At 38.5% G+C, this 19,777-nt stretch overlaps 2 protein-coding genes across 3 annotated transcripts; one reads left to right on the top strand and one right to left on the bottom strand.

The window, feature by feature from the left end:
* The first annotated feature begins 232 nt into the window (after positions 1-232).
* LOC107554686 (nucleoside diphosphate-linked moiety X motif 22-like) lies at positions 233-2,791 on the top strand. Its single transcript, XM_016237270.1, has 5 exons — positions 233-778; positions 1,497-1,610; positions 1,740-1,837; positions 1,926-2,019; positions 2,516-2,791. The coding sequence occupies exons 1-5, from the start codon at positions 233-235 to the stop codon at positions 2,615-2,617; spliced, it is 954 nt and encodes a 317-aa protein (XP_016092756.1). The 3' UTR covers positions 2,618-2,791.
* A 1,361-nt stretch (positions 2,792-4,152) lies between these two features.
* Positions 4,153-17,953, bottom strand: LOC107554710 (heterogeneous nuclear ribonucleoprotein U-like protein 2). Of its 2 annotated transcripts, XM_016237298.1 has the most exons (14): positions 17,285-17,953; positions 17,063-17,192; positions 15,838-15,914; positions 15,606-15,745; positions 15,424-15,526; positions 13,483-13,595; positions 11,506-11,769; positions 11,288-11,410; positions 9,968-10,078; positions 6,573-6,741; positions 6,298-6,480; positions 6,141-6,190; positions 5,218-5,307; positions 4,153-5,133 (listed from the first exon to the last, which is right to left on the bottom strand). In XM_016237298.1, the coding sequence occupies exons 1-14, from the start codon at positions 17,790-17,792 to the stop codon at positions 5,053-5,055; spliced, it is 2,142 nt and encodes a 713-aa protein (XP_016092784.1). In that variant the 5' UTR covers positions 17,793-17,953; the 3' UTR covers positions 4,153-5,052. The 2 variants fall into 2 exon arrangements, with proteins under 2 accessions (XP_016092784.1, XP_016092785.1); XM_016237299.1 differs by lacking the exons at positions 11,288-11,410; positions 11,506-11,769.
* Positions 17,954-19,777: the final 1,824 nt, after the last annotated feature.

Raw genomic sequence — 19,777 nt, forward strand, 5'->3', positions numbered from 1 at the left:
ATATATATATATATATATATATATATATATATATATATATATATATATATATATATATATATATATACATATACACATTTTTCTTAAATATATACATGCATGTGTGTGCATTTATATATACATAATAAATATACACAGAACACACACATATTTTATGTAAACACTAACACTAAATTTTATTTTGGATGCGATTAATCGTTTGAAAGCCCTACTCTATACATATAAATTTTTGATGCTACAAAAAATCTTTGACTTGCTGCACTCCCACTCTAGGTTCAATCGGCAGAGTTTTCCTGAAATCGAGCAGCACATTGAAGCTGTATGGAGTGACCGAGTGGCCAAAGAACCGTGGCTCTTCAATGGAGCTAAATTCAGATTGCATTCAGCGGTGCTGTCCGTCATGGAAAAAGGACCCGTGGCAGAACAGGCCGCCCAAAACCTTACACAGCCACAACGTGGTGAAGGAGACCAATTAGAAAGTGCTGATAAATCCTCCGACAGATTGGCCAAAGATGAGCAGTCGTGTGTGCTCACATTACAGTTAGGCCTGACCTGTTATAAAGACTATCTCGGGACTAACTGGTCACGAGAGGCGGGTAGGCTGCAGAGTCACGGACAGAACGAATGCGCAGATCCGCAGGCCTTCCTCGCTCAGCCGCTGGGGGTCGGTGCTGTCATGTCCACGGCGGACGGAGACGTCGTCCTGCTGAGGAGAAGCCAGAAAGTGGCAGAGGCTGCAGGCCTGTTAGACATACCTGGAGGTCATCCTGAGCCAAAGGTCAGATACACTGAGAGCTGCTCATTACTGCCATCATCAGGTGTCCTTTCGTAAATGTAGTCTTCTGCTCACCAAGGCCACATTTATCATTCAGGCCACGTCCTGAAAAGTGAAGCTGCAGGGGTCTATGATCGCCCCCTGGTGGCTGGCTGCAGTAAAGGTCATAAACCCTGCCCTCTCCATGTAAACGAATGGGACTGGAGTTAAAATAAAAAAATAAATTGCACTTCCAATACAATTTTCCGAAAGATGGTTGTTCGTTCGCAATTGATGGTTGAATTGTTCGTTTTTGTGATAAGTTTGATTTTAGCTAGTAACGTGATGCTATAAAAACGGGGTATGTCGTCTCTGGCTCCAAACGAGTCTCTACTGCGCAGACTCTGGCTCCAAACGAATCTCTACCAGTCTCTACCGCACAGACTCTTGCTCCAAACGGATCTCTACCGCACAGACTCTTGCTCCAAACGGATCTCTACCGCGCAGACTCTGGCTCCAAACGAATCTCTACCGCGCAGACTCTGGCTCCAAACGAATCTCTACTGCGCAGACTCTGGCTCCAAACGAATCTCTACTGCGCATAGAAAAAATTTATTGTAAATTGTAATATTTCACAATTTTTGATCAAATGCAGCCTTGGTGAGGAGAAAAGACTTATTTCAAACACATTTAAAAATCTTTATTCCAAATGGAATGCAGTAGTATCTGTGTGTGTCTGTAGATGTTGTGTCCAGGGGTCAGTGAGGAGGCCATATGTGCTGATCTCCTGCAGGGTAAAGAGAGAGCCGTTGTTTCAGAGATCTTCTCCTCGGTGTGTGCAGAGATCAGTGATGAGGTGTGTATCTGTGGATTTACATTCGATAGACGATGCTTCAAACCCGTACTGGGAAATTGTTGAAATGAATGCTGCTTTGTGTTCTCATCATCTGTCTTTTTTTTGTTGTCATTCTTACTCTCATCACAGGTGAACGTTCCCGTCAGTTCTCTGAGCAAACCGGTGTTTATGGGAATTGCGCTGAACCACACTAGTGCAGGACGACCCAGTGCCGAGTTTTATGTCCGGTAAACATCATTCATATGATTTGTGAATCCACGTGATGAGCTGTTAGCTTAAAGAACCAGTCATTTATGTGTTATTTACTCTGTGAAGATGCACTTTGACAACAGAGGAAGTGAGAGATTTCTACAGACATGGAGGTCCAGAGGCACATGAGTCCACTGAAATACTGTTTCTGAGTCGAGCGGTAAGCCTTCATTTATAAAACAGATAGTTCCGCTCCTTGATTCTGATTGGCTGAACCACGTTCGACGCTGTTGTAAATTACTCTACAAACATACACCTTTGTTTACCTGTCTGTTGTTTTATTTGCTCCGTTTTATTTTGTGAAACCTTACTATATATATGGAATAACCCTTTTATAAAAGCAATAAGCCCCGAGAAGCCATGGCTTACAGTGAATTTATAACAGCTAAGGGGGTTTTAGGCACTCCGCTTCGTGTCGTACCTTAGCTTAGTTATAAATTCACTTTAAACCACGGCTTCACGGGGCTTATTGCTTTAATAAATTGTTTAGCTTATTGCTGTTTGTTTTCATATTCACATCCTCTTTACATATGCACAATGCTTATAGGATACAATTGTTACAAATCATCAAAAACAGAGTACAAATACATAAACAGGAATTTCAAAAGACATTCTTTATCGCATTTCTATGTAATTTTCTCAACTCTGTTCTACAGAAAATGTTCCAATTAAACGAGCGCTCCCCCCTGTGGTCAGAGATGTGTCCTTCAGCGAAGGGTGCAGTACTGCTGTATCAGAGGGTGATGCCCGATTGCTGAATTTAATCAGATACTCAACCGCCTCTGAATAGTTGCACAAGCAGGTCTTATAAACAGGAGTAATTACACCATTTAAAGTAACCGTTCACCCAGATATGAACATTTGCTGACGATGTGCTCACCCTCAGATCATCCAAGATATAGATGAGTTTCTTCATCAGATTTGGAGAAATGTAGCATCGCATCAGTGTCTCAGCAATGGATGCTCTGCAGTGAATGGGTGCCGTCAGAATGAGAGCTGATAAAAACATCACAATAATCCACACCACTCCAGTCCATCAGTTAACATCTTGAGACAAAAGCTGCGCATTTGTAATAAACAGATACGTCATTAAGGCACTAAAATATGAGTCCATTATTCGTAATGCTTCCTCCAGTGAAAAAAAAAAGGCCTTCTCCTGTTGTTTCTCACATCAAAATCCACACACATGTTTGTTTTGGCTTGTGAACAGTGCTTGATCTGTGCAGATTTCTCTCCTGATTCAGACAAGAAAGTCAACATCTTGAGACAAAAGCTGCGCATTTGTAATAAACAGATACGTCATTAAGGCACTAAAATATGAGTCCATTATTCGTAATGCTTCCTCCAGTGAAAAAAAAAGGCCTTCTCCTGTTGTTTCTCACATCAAAATCCACACACATGTTTGTTTTGGCTTGTGAACAGTGCTTGATCTGTGCAGATTTCTCTCCTGATTCAGACAAGACTTTTTTTTTTTTCCCCACTGGAGGAAGTGTTGTGATGGATTATGGAGTCATATTTGAGTTAATGTCTTAATGATGGATTTGTTTCTTACAAACATGCATCTTTTCACTTCACAAGCTATTAACTGGTGGACTGGCGTGCTGTGGATTTTTGTGATGTTTTATTCAGCTGTCATTCTGACGGCACCCATTCACTGCAGAGGATCTATTGCTGAGACACTGATGCAATGCTACATTTCTTTAAATCTGATGAAGAAACAAGCTCATCTGCATCTTGGATGACCAGAGGGTGAGCACATTAACATTTTTGGTTAACTATTCTTTTAATCTATTTTATGATCTATCAGGGCTAACAGTTTATTTTGTTCTGCATGCAGTAGTGTTTTGTAGTAGGGACTTGTTTGAAAGGTTGCAAAAACATACATTACAAAACAGTAGTTTTTTTTTTTTTTATACTGGTGGCCATTAAAAGTTTGAATAATTTTCATAATATATATATATATACAGAAGTTCTTGTATTGTATACATGTAAAGTGTATTTCGCATCATTTTCTATGGAAATCTATTATTTGTGACGGACTTTAATTAGAAATTTATTCTTGGTGACAGAAAGAAGAAACAAGCTCATCTGCATCTTGGATGACCAGAGGGTGAGCACATTAACATTTTTGGTTAACTATTCTTTTAATCTATTTTATGATCTATCAGGGCTAACAGTTTATTTTGTTCTGCATGCAGTAGTGTTTTGTAGAAGGGACTTGTTTGAAAGGTTGCAAAAACATACATTACAAAACAGTAGTTTTTTTTTTTATACTGGTGGCCATTAAAAGTTTGAATAATTTTCATAATATATATATATATACAGAAGTTCTTGTATTGTATACATGTAAAGTGTATTTCGCATCATTTTCTATGGAAATCTATTATTTGTGACGGACTTTAATTAGAAATTTATTCTTGGTGACAGAATTTAAAGAAACATCTTTTTATACAAAATTAATAAAGGATTAAAAATAAATGACTGAAGACCTTTTAATTTGGTGCAAGAGTCAGTTTGGGATTCTCAGTGAAAGTCTTTTCAAAGAAGCTCAAGTGAACATTTATCAAGTTAATAAAATATTACCTGGAAAATATTCACTTTGTAGTCCCACTATTGATGTTAAATGTATTAGTGGAGTTTCCACAATACATATTTGTCTAAAACAGAGAATATTCCCCTACAAGCCACAAAGAGCTAAATGTGACAATGGCAAGGAGAAGCTCTGGAGAAAGATTTACACACATTTACAAAATTATTGAATGTCTGTAGTGCAAATGAGTAGAGATATTAAGACATGTCTTCTTTACAGTACACTGTTATTGGTAAAAATCTATGGCTGTTGATGAAATCAATCATAATTCAGTGTTTAGAAAGCAGAATACAACTGTATCAAATTCAGAACATTCCTAAAAATACATTTCTAACAGTCCTTGATAATTGTAACAGATGAATATAAACATGTATGAGCAGCTCTGACATTCTGAACAACTGCTTGTGTTCCACAGCGAAAAGCCATGATGACAGACTGTTGAGTTTTTGGGTTTAGCTACCTGTTAAAAACAAACTGCCTTCTGGTACACAAGCTGGCTCCTCATTATAAGCAATGACCTTAGCTAAAGAAATTACAGACAGACAGAACCAATTATTTTTGTAAAGGTGAAGCACTGCTAATCAACGCTGATTGGGGTGTTGATCAGTTCTGGGAGCGATTCGAACTCGAACAGCCATAATACACACTGCCATAACGACTCTGGTTTTGCTCAGACGAGCTCCACTGCAAGAAAAACAAAGATCTATTAAGTATATGCATTCTATTTTTTTAAACGTCCACAGACTGGCACCCATATGATTTTCTTACCTGGCCAGTGTACGGTCTGTAATAATTCCTGTATCGCTGTGGGTCGCTGCTGCATCCGTAAGAGCGACACAAGGCAGACGGATGGCGACCCTAAGAGCACAATCCGTCAATATATACAGTTCCTGAGTAAAAGTATAAATATCCTAAAAAAAAACATTACTCTGGTAAAAGTATTAAGTACTCTTTTTCAATTTTACTAGAGTGAGAGTACGAAAGTATTTGACTTCTAGTGTGCTTTAAGTATTAAAAGTAAAATGTACGAATCAATGAATGACTATTTTGTAATTTTAACATATACTTCACGCAGGGTTGCCAGGTCTGCGAAACAAAACCAGCCTAATTGTGTTTTTATCGTAATTTTCCCCTCCGTCGGGAGTCCGCTCCTTCAAAGAGTGGACAAACAGCTTGCTCTTTTATTGGACATTTAGTTAACAAACAACAGACAGTCGTGACCTAAATATGATTTTCATTTACAATTAATAAATACAAAAATTTGGTATTAGTAACTTTTTTTTTTTTTTGCGCAATGAGACGCACTCAAGCTTTGAGGATCTGCCATTCTCGGCTCATTTTGAAGCAGACTTGTGAATTCACTGAATTATTAACTGCAGACTCGCTCTGACCGGATCATTTCAATCAGTGAGTTGTTGGCTTGAGAACAGTTGCAGTCCGATCAGTCCAATTCACAAATGAATCGTTCAGTGCAATTTGCGAAATGATTTAACAGGTTAATTAAAAAGAATCAGCTTGTTCAAGAATCGGACACCGCTATTGCATCTTCACGTTTATCGCAATTTCTTCAGTTCAAAGTATGATACTTTGTGTATGTAGTCAAATAAACTAGATACTGATAAAAATACTTTGTTACTGTCCACCATTGGTTCCTACAGATTTGATTGTTAACATCATGTTAACAAGCTTACCTGTGCTTTCTGGGATGTATAGTGTGAGCCGAATGGACCTCCTCTCCATCCTTGGAAAATGAAAAGGCACATGTTCGTGACTTGAAAATTCAGTATCATGCTCTAGGAGCAAGATCTCAACGATGCAACAGCAAGAAGTGAAATCTTCTCTTCTTACCACACTGATGAACAGGGCGGTTTTGACTTCCTCGTCTGTGTTTTTTGCGTTTGGGAGGTGTGGGCAGGAGGTGGCGAGCTTCCTCTTTATAATGCGTTAAGAGCTTCAGGGCCTCGTCGGAGCTGAGCTCCACAAACATCACCTGATCCAGATGCTCTCCCTGCTCCGGCAGCGTGAAGCTCACTGGAAACAGGAGGAGAGAGGAACACAGCTGTTTCAGGAGTGTGCAGCTGTAATGTATCTTGACACTCATGATCGGGTCATTTAAGTCTAACCTTTGGCTTTGAGAAGAGACGTTTCCTGAAGGGCCGTGCCCTCCTGCTCTTGCCGCTGTACAAGACGTCTCCTCCACACCTCATCAGGTGGAAGAACCACCACCGCTCTTCGCTGGTAACCATGGAAACACAGCATCTTGTGTCGCCGGGCAGATTGATAAATGTTGGCCTTGAAGACGAAAGTGAAAAAGTGAGAACGTGCATTTTCTGAACAGGGTTTCTGTTAAGCTCAAATTTAAGAGTTTTTAAGACCTGCTCAAATTTAAGAGTTTTTAAGATGGACAAATAAAATGAATACCATACGAGCGGGGTAAGGCAATGTCTATAGTAACATATTAAACTGTAAAAAGCATGATTTACAGTTCAGATACAAGTTTTCACAAAAATAAAGTTTTCTAAAATGAAACTTCACATTTCAGCCTTTAAACCATTTTTATTCATTTAAACAATTATCAATCAATTAAATTACATATAAATAAATGTTAGTTTAGATTTTTATAATGCATTGAGACAGCAGTTCACATTTACAGCTCTGCGTGTTTGCAGGGTAAAAACATGGGTCGATTTTCATATTGGTCTGAACAAAAACAACAGGCTCATTGAAAAGGCACATTCATTCTCTGCCAGCAGGTGGCGCTTTCGGAACGGCAGAAATATAACCGTTTTTCCTGTAACGGCAGTAAACAAAGCAGCGGAGCACTGGGGCCCGTTCTTCATACCTCGCTTAATACATCGGAGATGATCTGAAAGATGCCAGATCTTCTAAACGTGATTACTGATCTCTGGCTAATTTGGTTATCTAACGAATTTGCGGATTGCGTAACGACTATCTAACGATTGCGTCATATCATTAAAAAAAGACACCTGACAAAAAACTTTTATAAGGAAACAGCCAAGTGAACAAAACTACATCAATGGTATAATAGATAAATTAAATGTGAATTTTTTTTTTTTTTCAGGTGGCGCTTTCGGAACAGCAGAAATATAACCGTTTTTCCTGTAACGGCAGTAAACAAAGCAGCGGAGCACTGGGGCCCATTCTTCATACCTCGCTTAATACATCGGAGATGATCTGAAAGATGCCAGATCTTCTAAACGTGATTACTGATCTCTGGCTAATTTGGTTATCTAACGAATTTGCGGATTGCGTAACGACTATCTAACGATTGCGTCATATCATTAAAAAAAGACACCTGACAAAAAACTTTTATAAGGAAACAGCCAAGTGAACAAAACTACATCAATGGTATAATAGATAAATTAAATGTGAATTTTTTTTTTTTTTTTTTTACACGATTCATGATTTCTAGTATTTGTACTGGCTTTAAATTTTTTATTTCAATGTTGTAATTAGCAATCGACTTAATTTGATCTTTGAAGCAGATTTGTTACGCGACAGCATTAAAGTTTCTTAAGGGTCAAGATCATGTTATCTGCATCTCCTGCGCTCCATTAAGCCACTCCCATAATATCCGTCAACACTCAAATTAATGCACGACTCTACATTATCTGTATAGCATGTGTGTAAGACTCGAATACAATTATGAAGTAATTATTTTATCACGAATAAATAATAGTAGTATATATTTATTTAATGCCATGTCAGCATCTTAAAAACTATAAAAAATACAAGTATAACAAATACAATAACAACCAGCAAACAAACAAACAAGTTATATTACACAATTTTTTACATTAACATATGATAAAAACCTTTTTCTGGCAAAATTATACTAAACTCTTTAAGTGAGTTTAATTCATAAGAGTTTTCTACATGCATTAAAAGCTGGACAATCCAATAAAATACGTTTATCATGAATAAATATTTTAATGAGTAAAACTGGCTGTGTCTATAGTATTATAGACTACACAACATTATTATATTATTTTTCAATTAAGTTTTACATTATTATTATTTTAAATTACTGTCCCCGGATCAGTAGGGTACTCTTCTAATAAAGTAGCGGTGGCTGGGACAGATTTTAAGTATCAATTCTGCTTAAAGATGCGATCTAATCCTGTTTACATGAAATAAGCTGCTCCGGAGCAGGTTTAAGCTTACAGAGCTGTTGCTATGACAGCAACTCCGGGATGAGCTTCGAAGAAACAACCAATCCGAGATCACGCGAAAACGTCAACAATCAAATCCAGCTAGCTGAGATGGCGACGCACAAAGAATGGTCCCCAGGACTTTGAAACGTGCAGCGCTCATGTTGTTTATTTAATGAAATCACAGCCTTTTGAAGTTTAATCGTCACATTAAGCCATATCGCAATTCTTGTCTTACCGTCTCCAAATGTAATACCTCTTGAAATCATACTTGAGACTTTCTTGTACAATTTAAGACTCTTTATGGCCCTAAATTTGATGCAATTAAATTTCAGACTTTTTAAGGACCCACTCTGGCCCACCTGATTAGTGTTGGGCAAACGAAGCCTGGTGAAGCACTGACACTTTCCTCTGTTTCGGGAAACGATTTAAAGCTTTGAGAGTGTCGAAAACAGTGCTATCTGGTGGTTAGTAAAAAAAATAATTCCGATCTGTCGGACAAAGCAGCCACCACACATTCCATAGATGTTATGTGCACAAATAAAATCATAACTGTGTGTGTGTTTGTTGAATTTCTGTGTCTGAAGAAAAATGTGCACATACGTGTCCCTGCAGCACAAAAGCAGTGTTAAGTCTCTGGGGTATATTTGTAGCAATAGCCTACAATACATTGTATGGGTCAAAATTTTAGATTTTTCTTTTATGCCAAAAATCATTAGGATATTAAGTAAAGATCATGTTCCTTGAAGATATTTAGTAAATGTCCTACTGTAAATATATCAAAACTTAATTTTTGATTAGTAATATGCATTGCTAAGAACTTCATTTGAACAACTTTAAAGATGATTTTCTCAATATTTAGATTTTTTTGCACCCTCAGATTCCAGATTTTCAAATAGTTGCATCTCAGCCAAATATTGTCCTATCCTAACAAACCATACATCAATGGAAATCTTATTATTCAACTTTCAGATCATCTCGATTTCGAAAAATTTACCCTTATGACTGGTTTTGTGGTCCAGGGTCACATGTGAGTTGCATATGGCAAATATAAAATTTTCCTGAAATAATAAATATTCTTCATATTACTTGTATGACTGGGTACTTAATGCAATTGAATAGGTCTGAATGAAAACTTACTAGTAAAGATCTGGTGTTTCGAACATTCCGACACGCAAAGTGAATCTCTCCCGTGATTGGACAGAAAGTGAGGCTTCGTTTGTAATTGGTAACGTGATTTCTATGTTAACAATACAAGCCTCGAATCAAGGCTTCATCTGGCACGCCCCTTCATTCTGAAACAAGCTCCGATGCTTCGGTTCAAATGCACACGTGTTCCTCACTACCTGATCGAGGATGTAGTTCCTCCTCTTGGCTGCAGCTCTTCTGATCAGCTGACTGACGCACTGAGTGGCCTGCTGCAGCATCAGCTCTCTGTGATCGGCTCCAGGAGGCTCCTAAAGGACAGGAAGATACAGACAATAGATCCACGCTCCGTGAGTAACTCCGTAAGGAAATGCTTGGGTAGGAATTAAGATTTTACTAATTTCTGCGACTCTCCCAGACCTGGAAATCATATTTGCAAGTTTTTCAGGATTGTGGGAACTCGACTAGTCAGTGTTGTTATTGTCATCGAAAACTACTAAAAATAGCTAATTGAAATAATGCTGAGTAGTAGTTATTTATTGCCATATCAGCATTTAATGTTATCTTCATGGTAAAAACTGAGTTGCGAAATAATGCTGAAATAAAATAAAAAGATATATAAATATGAGCCTTGGCAACTAATATAAATATTTTTAAAGTACTAAAATTACTGAAATATATAAATTAAAACAAATAAATAAATATACATAAACTCTTCTAAAAAATAAAGTTTTAATATACTAAAAGTGAAACTAATAAATTAAAACTATATATATATATATATATATGTTTTATGCCAAAAGCATATAAAAATAAAGCTTCAACAGAAAATATAAAAAGTACTATAAAGATGGTATATTATACTATACTAGTATAACAAGAAATAAACATACCTAATAATAAATAATAATAAGAAACTATAATAACGATGTATAAATATGCTATAGGCCCATTTACTTACAGCATGATAAATATTAATCACACAAAAAAAAGCCATGCGATAAACATTTGAATGTGAATCAACATTCACATGCCATCAATGCAATTTATTTCTTTTTTGTTGTTGTTCTAATCACTTTTTCAACACGCTTTGCAACAAGATTTGTGCTTTTGGTCACATGACCAGAGCTGCTGCGGTTTATATTTTGACATAAATCTATAACTGGTGGCATGTGCAGACTAAACTGTTTTGCCAAGTGAAAGTGTGTAAACAAGACGAATCCCAAAGTGAATGCGGCTGCTGTGTTTGGTGTTGACAGCCTTCTGATAAACTCCACATCGACTACAACCATTTCAATAAGATGGAGCTGCTGTGGAAAGGAACTGCAGATCAAATAGCAGTTGACGGAGTTATTTTGTTTTCTGTATTTCTTTTCTACAAGCGCCATCGTGGCAGGGAATGCATTAGAATTTTCATTCAGCCCATCTGCCTTTTTCCACATTGATATGAACAAATTATAACCAGACACTGTGTCTATGTGATTTCAGCTTCACGCAATAATCTTGATGGATTTTCTCACCCTCATGCAGTTCAAGATGGAGTTTGTACTCAGAAGATTGTACCGTTTCCTTGGGTTCTGGAGCATGTGAGCCTGAGCCCAGTGGGTTTTACCAGAGCCCGGCAAACCAACCATCATCAACACCTGAGAGATGCAGAAGACGATCGTGAGAGACCGCTTACAGCTTCACAGGAACAATACTCATCTGATGTTTATTTCTGTTAGGGTTGCTTTCCTACCTCACAGTCACTTTTGGACGCTGTCGGCAAAAGCGCACGAGTCCTTTGTGCGTGAGGAAGCGTGAGCAGCGTGCAGAAACCAGCGGGAAAAGGATGCCAGGGAGCTTCTGGGTCGAGATTTACAGAAACTGAGCAGTTTTTGCAAAGCACGTGTGGAAAGAGGTCTTGACCGCCGAGAGTGGAAGAGTTCAGGTGAAACGCCTCTCCAAGAGAGCGTCCGTTCTTGTGAAATGAGAGCGTCGCCTCTCCTGTCTCGCTGATGAACTGGATAAGGAATAGATATGAAGCGAGAATGAACCTTAATTGAATTAGAGAAATAGTTCACCCAAAAAATGAACATTTGCTGAAAATGCGCTCACCCTCAGCCCATGCCAGATTTAGATGAGTTTGTTTCTTCGTCAGCAGATTTGGAGAAATGTAAACTTGCATTATTCACTCACCAGTGGATGCTCTGCAGTGAATGGGTGCCGTCAGAATGAGAGCTGATAAAAACATCACAAGTAATCCACACCACTCCAGTCCATCAGTTATCGTCTTGAGAAGCCAAAATAAACAAATCCATCATCAACATGTTTTTAACTTCAAACCGTTGCTAATTGCTAAAAATATGAGTCCTCTATCCATAATAACACTTCCTCCAGTGAAAAACTCATCTGGTGTGAATCAGGAGAGAAATCTGCACAGATCAAGCAGCGTTTAAACAGCTCTAAACAAACATGTGGGTGGATTTTGATGTGAGAGACAACAGGAGATGCACTTTTTCACTGGAGGAAGCCTTATTATGGATTATTGACTCATATTTTGACCAGAAGTGAAAGTATAAAATTAAAATGCCTAAATGATTGATTTGTTTCATATAAACCCATTTTCACTTCACATGATGTTAACTGATGGACTGGAGTGCTGTGGATTATTGTGATGTTTTTATCAGCTGTTTGGACTGTCATTCTGACGGCACCCATTCACTGCAGAGCATCCACTGGTGTGATGCTACATTTCTCCAAATCTGAAGAAGAAACAAACTCATCTACATCTCGGATGGCTTGAAGGCGAGTACATTTTCAGCACATTTTCATTTTTGCGTGAACTATTCCTTAAAGCATTGGTATGCATACTTCAAAGGGGTCATGGGATGCCCCTTTTTCCAGAAGTTGATATGATTCTTTAGGGTCTTAATGAAAAGTCTGTAACATAGTTTGGTTAAAATTTCTCAATGGTAGGGTAAAAATCACCTTTTTTACCCGGGCCAAAACAGCTCTTTTCAGAGCAAGCAGTTTTGTAGCATTTTCCTTTAAATGTTAATGAGCTCTGCTGACCCCGCCCCTCTCTTCCGAGCTGCTCTCTGAGCGACGCATTCATCGCGAAACTTGCTAATTAGCACATTATTAGGAAAGGCGATTTGCAAAGATTCGTTAAAAAAACCTTACACTCACTTCTTCTGGAGGTGAAGCTGGATCACGAATGATTTGCGCGAACATAAGACGCATTTATGTAGATCGGGGAGCATTCCCTTCAAAAACAAACATAATCCTCTGCGTCTTCAGCGGCTCAGATGTCGGGAGTAAATGACGACTGCTGTTCATTATTACATCCAGCAACAGAACACCTCAATCGCTTAGGAGCCATTCTTGTCTACATATGCTCCAGCGGTGAAACACTGGCGGACTGATGACAGTCACTCAGGGGCGGAGCTACGGTAAGACGCCAGTCCAGTCTGTGCTGAAACGCTGCTGTCAATCAAACTATTGTGGGAGGGGCCTGTCTGTGTGACATCACACAGACAGGCATCTGAGATCGGCTCGATTTGAGAAAGGGGTAAAGATTTTAGTAGATTAACAAAAAACACTGGGTGGGTTTTTATCATTATAGGGTGGGTGTGTGCAGACACTGCCAACACACATTTCAGTTCAAACAAGTTGTAAAAGTGCATGTATGACCCCTTTAACCTGCTTCTGTACAATTACTTTTGAAACTTACTGCATAGCAACCGATGACATCTCCTTCCGTGAAAGGCTCACCGAACGCCTCTTCCTTTGCTCCAGTTACGATCCTGCCCCGTCCATCAAAACCATACGACAGCTCCACCTCACCTGAGAAAACAAGAGCAAGAAAATTTTGTTTTTAAATTTGATAATAACATTGATTCAATTTTACATAAAAAAAAAAAAATTACATTTAGAAGAAATGTTAGTCTTCTAGCTATGTTATGCCTAATGTATACCTTTTTTCTAGTAGGGATGCACCGATACCACTTTTTCCAGTACTCGCCCGATACGATACTTTTATTTTTGGTACTTGCCGATACCGATACCAATATTTTTATTGCATTTGTAAATTTTTTAAATATTGGGTACAGAAACCAAAAGGGTATGTATATTGTTAGTTGGTTAACTTCATTTATCAAATAGATACAGTCAAACCAAAATTTATTCAGACACCTTCAACATTTCTCACATTATCACAGTTTATTCGCTATAGTTTAGAAAATGGTAATAAAATATGACAAGAACTCCGAGTTAAACTGTGTCAGAACAAATTCATGTTGATAATTTTGATAGAAAGGTATGTAATGGATTACAATCTACCAAAATAATTCAGACAGCTGTTAGTATGACAGTATTTACACAACTATCAATACTTAGCCTTAATGACAGCTTGTAGTCTCCTGGGCATGCTGTCACCCAGCTTCATGAAAACCTCAACTTCAGTTTTTTCCCAGACTCGGTCTGAATAATTTTTGGACCCAAATCTGTATCAGTTTTACTGGTAGTCCACTGTATGTATGTATAATATGTCACAGTTTACTTTATTTTGCTATCCTCACTTACATAAATGCACTATAGTGTCCTGCACCCAACTAGTAAAAAAAATATCAAAAATTATATCTAGTCTCTGAATCATGTTTGGTTTCACTGTATATCCTTCGGTTATTTTCACACTGAATTATGCCCATTAAAATGTATTTTACAATTTTTGTTACTTTCACTGTTCATTGTTTTGCTCTGTGGTACATCATCTTTAATTTAATAGCATTAGAGCTGCTCCATTGCACGGAACCACTCGTTATAAATCTCCTAACTGTGATATTTTCAGAAATAGAAGTCGCGTTTTTTCATCTGAAACGTGCTGCGATGTATATTCCCAATCCTCTCATATAATGCAGAAACACTCATGAAGCAAAACATGCACAACGCCTGCAAGTATTTGTACTGATGCAGAATAGTACAGCCGAACGCATTTCACACAGGCTGCTAGATTCACTTTCGCCAGAAAGTCGTGTATGCCTAAGGTTGAAAATAAATGATGTTTATAGTGAATGCCCCTATGAATGGTCTTATTTTTATGATTTAGTTTTATTCCAAATGATGCGTGTGCTAAGTGAGTGAACATCAAAGATCACACAACAGAAGTGCGCGCTCTCTCTCTCTCTTTCTCGCTCTGTCTCTCTCTACCGTTAAGTAACTTGTGCATTGCTTTACTTACTTGTTTTTGACACATCCGACCGAACTACAAACTTTCCAGTGATGTCTGTGAGAAAGGCATATCTACTCGACAAGCTCGTGCATCTGCGCCGCCGCACGCTCAATCCACTCAGCGTGCTTTGCTTATCAGCTCGCGCACATCAGCTATACAGGTGTTAATACTGAATGTTTAACGTTATATTCGTTGCATACACATACTTAGTAGTAGATATCCTTAACTCCTTTCTGCTGTCTGTTGTTGGTGTTTCTTTGTTTGAATATGGCACTTATCACATGCTGTGTGGTATCGGGGCATTTTAACGAGTACAAGTACAGGAGCTCAGTATCGGGCCCGATACCGATACCAGTATCGGTGCATCCCTAATTTCTATCATCTCTGTAATCACCAAGACCATTCAGATCAGTCATATGTTTTATTTCATAATGTTATTCTCACCTAGCTGAAGGCTTGTGTTGTCCACAGACCAGCCCACTCTGAGCACATGTCGATCCGGGTCACAGCTTGTGTCTAATGCAGGAGCTGACAGTCGCTTCACAAACTGGAGACCCCAAAAAACAAATAATACTTCACCAAAGGTGCCATTTAATTTGAACAAAACTCAAAACTCAAGTTCGCACCTTGGCTTCGAATCCGACCTTCCCTTGACAAAATCCATGGCTCATCCTGCACCCCGACCAAAGCAGAGGGAACGTCTCCCAGAAGAGCGGCTGACCGCTGCTCCCATCAGAGTCCACCTCAAAATGCAGGTCACAGCTATCTGTGAAACACAAACACAGTGTTTCTGAGGACAGGCTCGTCTCAGTGACTCATTCGGTATCTGAAGATGTATTGGGGTCGTGATGAACTTACAGGAATCCAGTCGAACATCTTCAAAATCTATTTCAGCTTCTTCCTCGGGCTCCGGCAGCAGCTCTGGTGTTTTAGCTCTGAGGACAAACAATTCAGGGAGGAAAAGTCAGAAAGGTTCAAATCTGTTTAAGGTCAGTAGGACTTATTCATTCAGCAAGGACGCATTACATTTAGTTATATAAGAGTGTGCTTAGAGATTGTAGTCCGTTGCTGATTACATGATAGAATTGTAGTTACTAACAATCTGGATTACACATTAGGTGACTACCTTTTAAATGCTTTTGACCTAACTTGTTTATCACGTAGACTTGCATGTGGGATTATATCAAACTGCTAAAAAGAGAAAACAACAAAGAGTAAATGAACTGTAATCTGATATTAAAGTAATATAATCTAATTACAAGTACTTCATTTTTGCAATCCGATTACATAATCCAAATTACAAAATATTTATTTTTCATATAAATCCTGTTCTTTTGACCTTTTTATTCATCAAAGATGAATTTCAACATGAATAATAATCAGAAATGTTCTCCTTGAGCGGCAAATCAGCATTTTAGGATGATTTCTGAAGGATCATGTGACACTGGAGACTGGAATAATGATGCTGAAAATTCAGCTTTGCATCACATGAATAAATTATATTAAAAAATATATTCAAATAGAAACCAGTTCCTTTAAATTGCAATAAAATTCGGAATTTTACCAATAAATGCAGTCTTGGCGAGCAGAAGCGATTTCCTTCTGTGGAAAAGTGTTCTGGAAATGACATCCCGTTCTTTGAAATACCTTTGAGTACAAGCTCTTGCAGTTCCTACAGACCGATAATCAATACCTGTTGTAATGAATGTCCTCTTTGAACTCGTAATAATCTCTGCCTCTCTCCTCCACAGGCCTCTTGAGCTCCCTGCTCTCGTCTGGGGTGGAGTCCGCCGTCTCGGGTCCATCTGACGGTCTACGGAGCACTGCAGGAGTCATCATATAATCATCTTACTTTACTTTTAGTATATGATCAGCCATGAAACACTGTATTAATTGTGCTCTAAGGGTGAAAAAAATATATTCAAATAGAAACCAGTTCCTTTAAATTGCAATAAAATTCGGAATTTTACCAAGAGCAGAAGCGATTTCCTTCTGTGGAAAAGTGTTCTGGAAATGACATCCCGTTCTTTGAAATACCTTTGAGTACAAGCTCTTGCAGTTCCTACAGACCGATAATCAATACCTGTTGTAATGAATGTCCTCTTTGAACTCGTAATAATCTCTGCCTCTCTCCTCCACAGGCCTCTTGAGCTCCCTGCTCTCGTCTGGGGTGGAGTCCGCCGTCTCGGGTCCATCTGACGGTCTACGGAGCACTGCAGGAGTCATCATATAATCATCTTACTTTACTTTTAGTATATGATCAGCCATGAAACACTGTATTAATTGTGCTCTAAGGGTGACTTACACTGCTCTTGCTGCTGTGCTGCTTCCGGCTCTGAAATGGCCAAGACGGATGATGAGCATCCTGACTCTGCATCTTCCGTAGCAGCGGTTGCCAAGGCGACAGGATGCAGATTCGCGGCTGGATGCTGTGGATACGCCTGCGGTTGTCTCTCCTCTCCAGATGTAGCGGCCTTCGCGATGGCTATTGGGGCAGTGCATGAGCACAGCTGAAGTGGGTCAGTCTGTGTACTTTGGTCAGTATAAGCAGTCATGCTCTTTTTAGGAGGACCGATGCACACTGGAGACCGCGTCCTAACGCACTGCTCAGATTCCGGGGAGTGAGTCTCCTGCGGCTCTTCGCTAGCATTTCGCCCCTCATCTCCACTTCTGATGGGTTCAACGCCGGCTTCGATCGCAGAGATCAGCCGAACCACCAGCTCGGCCTTCAGGCCTCTGGAGTCCAGCCCTCGCTCCGTTAACATGGCACGCAACTCGGCCACTTTCAGCCTTTTCACTTCCGCTAACAACATCTCCAACAAGAGCGGTCGATTCCACGGTGAAACTGAAAAGTGTGCACACGCTGTATCTTGTTATTTAGTGACGGCTGGCCAGTTAGGCGCACTCTTGAAACTTTTTGGGAATTTTCTCAATCTACCAAAACACACGACGACCCGCTGGAGAGAATTCAAGAGAGTGGACTGAGCGCTGATTGGCTACCGGGAGGACGCTGATCGTTGATTGGCTACCAGCGGTGACGCAAACTGACTCGTTTTCGGCGAGTCGGTTCTTTCGAACAATTCGTTTCAAAGAACCCTTTTTTTTTTAAAGATCCAAATAGCAACTATTTAGTTTATTTTATTTTATTTAGCACATTACATTCACAGGGGATACATACAACAGAAATACTGTTTAAAATAACAATATGTGACTCATAGGTTGATGCAAAGCAATACAATACATAGGTTGAAAATGTACTCAACCTCAGGCCATCCAAAATATAGATGTGTTTGTTTCTTCATCAGATTTGGAGAAATGTAGCATTTTTTTCGGCGAGTCGGTTCTTTCGAACGATTCGTTTCAAAGAACCATTTTTTTTTTAAAGATCCAAATAGCAACTATTTAGTTTTTTTTATTTTATTTAGCACATTACATTCACAGGGGATACATACAACAGAAATACTGTTTAAAATAACAATATGTGACTCACAGGTTGATGCAAAGCAATACAATACATAGGTTGAAAATGTACTCAACCTCAGGCCATCCAAAATATAGATGAGTTTGTTTCTTCATCAGATTTGGAGAAATGTAGCATTGCATCAGTGTCTCAGCAATGGATGTGAATGGGTGCCGTCAGAATGCGAGCTGATAAAAACATCACAATAATCCACACCACTCCAGTCCATCAGTTAACGTCATTTTTTTCCACTTGAGAAAACAAAACAATGGATAGAGGACTCATATTTTAGGTGAAAGAAGTTTACATGTTACATACACAATACATACACAACCAGAATACAAAACACAACAATATTCCACAAAAATAATCAGGCCAAAAATAAATAATACATTAAAAGAAATATAAACAGAAAAACAAATCGATAAAACTTAACATAAAAATTAAACTAATTACACATATGCCAGCTTCAGAGCATAACTTACATCGAAGTCATTCGTTTTTCCATCAATACAGTTGTTTTAGCAGCTTTATTATTAAGTGACGAGCAGAGAGATTCATAAACTAGTTTCTGATCAATACAAAAAAATCATACAATTAGGCAGACAATCAGTAACTTTACATTTGTGAAGATAAAATAGACCACAGAGAGTTGGCAGAAAGCTATTTAGGGTTGTGGCTAGAAGGGATGCAAATACCAGAAGCTAACAATAAATTACATTTTCTACCTATTACCCCAACCCTAAACCCACCACTTACTATAATGCAAAACACAGTGCTTACCGGTGTACAGTGTGAGAAAAATCACGCTATATTAATCTGCTAAATGCCCATTTAGTGGTCACAGCTTTTATGTAATTTCGACGTGCTCTAAAACATTCAAAACAATCAAATTTAAGTTGAATTTATAATGTTGTTTATTGTAATTTTTTTTAAACATTCCAGTTCAGCCATGATTCAGCTCGAAAAATATAGGCCTAAAATAAAGTAGAACCTAAATATAGTTTTAATAACGCGAAACTCATTAAAACCAACTCGCATGGTTGTTTATAACTGGCATATTCAAGTTGTTAACACATTTCTGTTATGTTTAATTTGTAACAATTCTGCTTTTCAATAATTGCCCCCGAGTCAAAAGAGTCGACTCAGAAGAACGATTCATTCACGAATAATGAGTATAAGTGTAGTTTTAAATAGGTTAATCTTACAACTGAGATAGTGAATTGGTGGGTTTTTGTTAAATGTGAGCCAAAATCATCACAATTAAAAGAACCAAAGACTTAAACTACTTCAGTCTGTGTGCATTGTATTTATTTAATACACGAGTTTCACAATTTG

This window comes from Sinocyclocheilus grahami, unplaced genomic scaffold, assembly GCF_001515645.1.
Source record: "Sinocyclocheilus grahami isolate Dianchi unplaced genomic scaffold, SAMN03320097.WGS_v1.1 scaffold510.1, whole genome shotgun sequence".
Taxonomy (NCBI): Eukaryota; Metazoa; Chordata; class Actinopteri; order Cypriniformes; family Cyprinidae; genus Sinocyclocheilus; species Sinocyclocheilus grahami.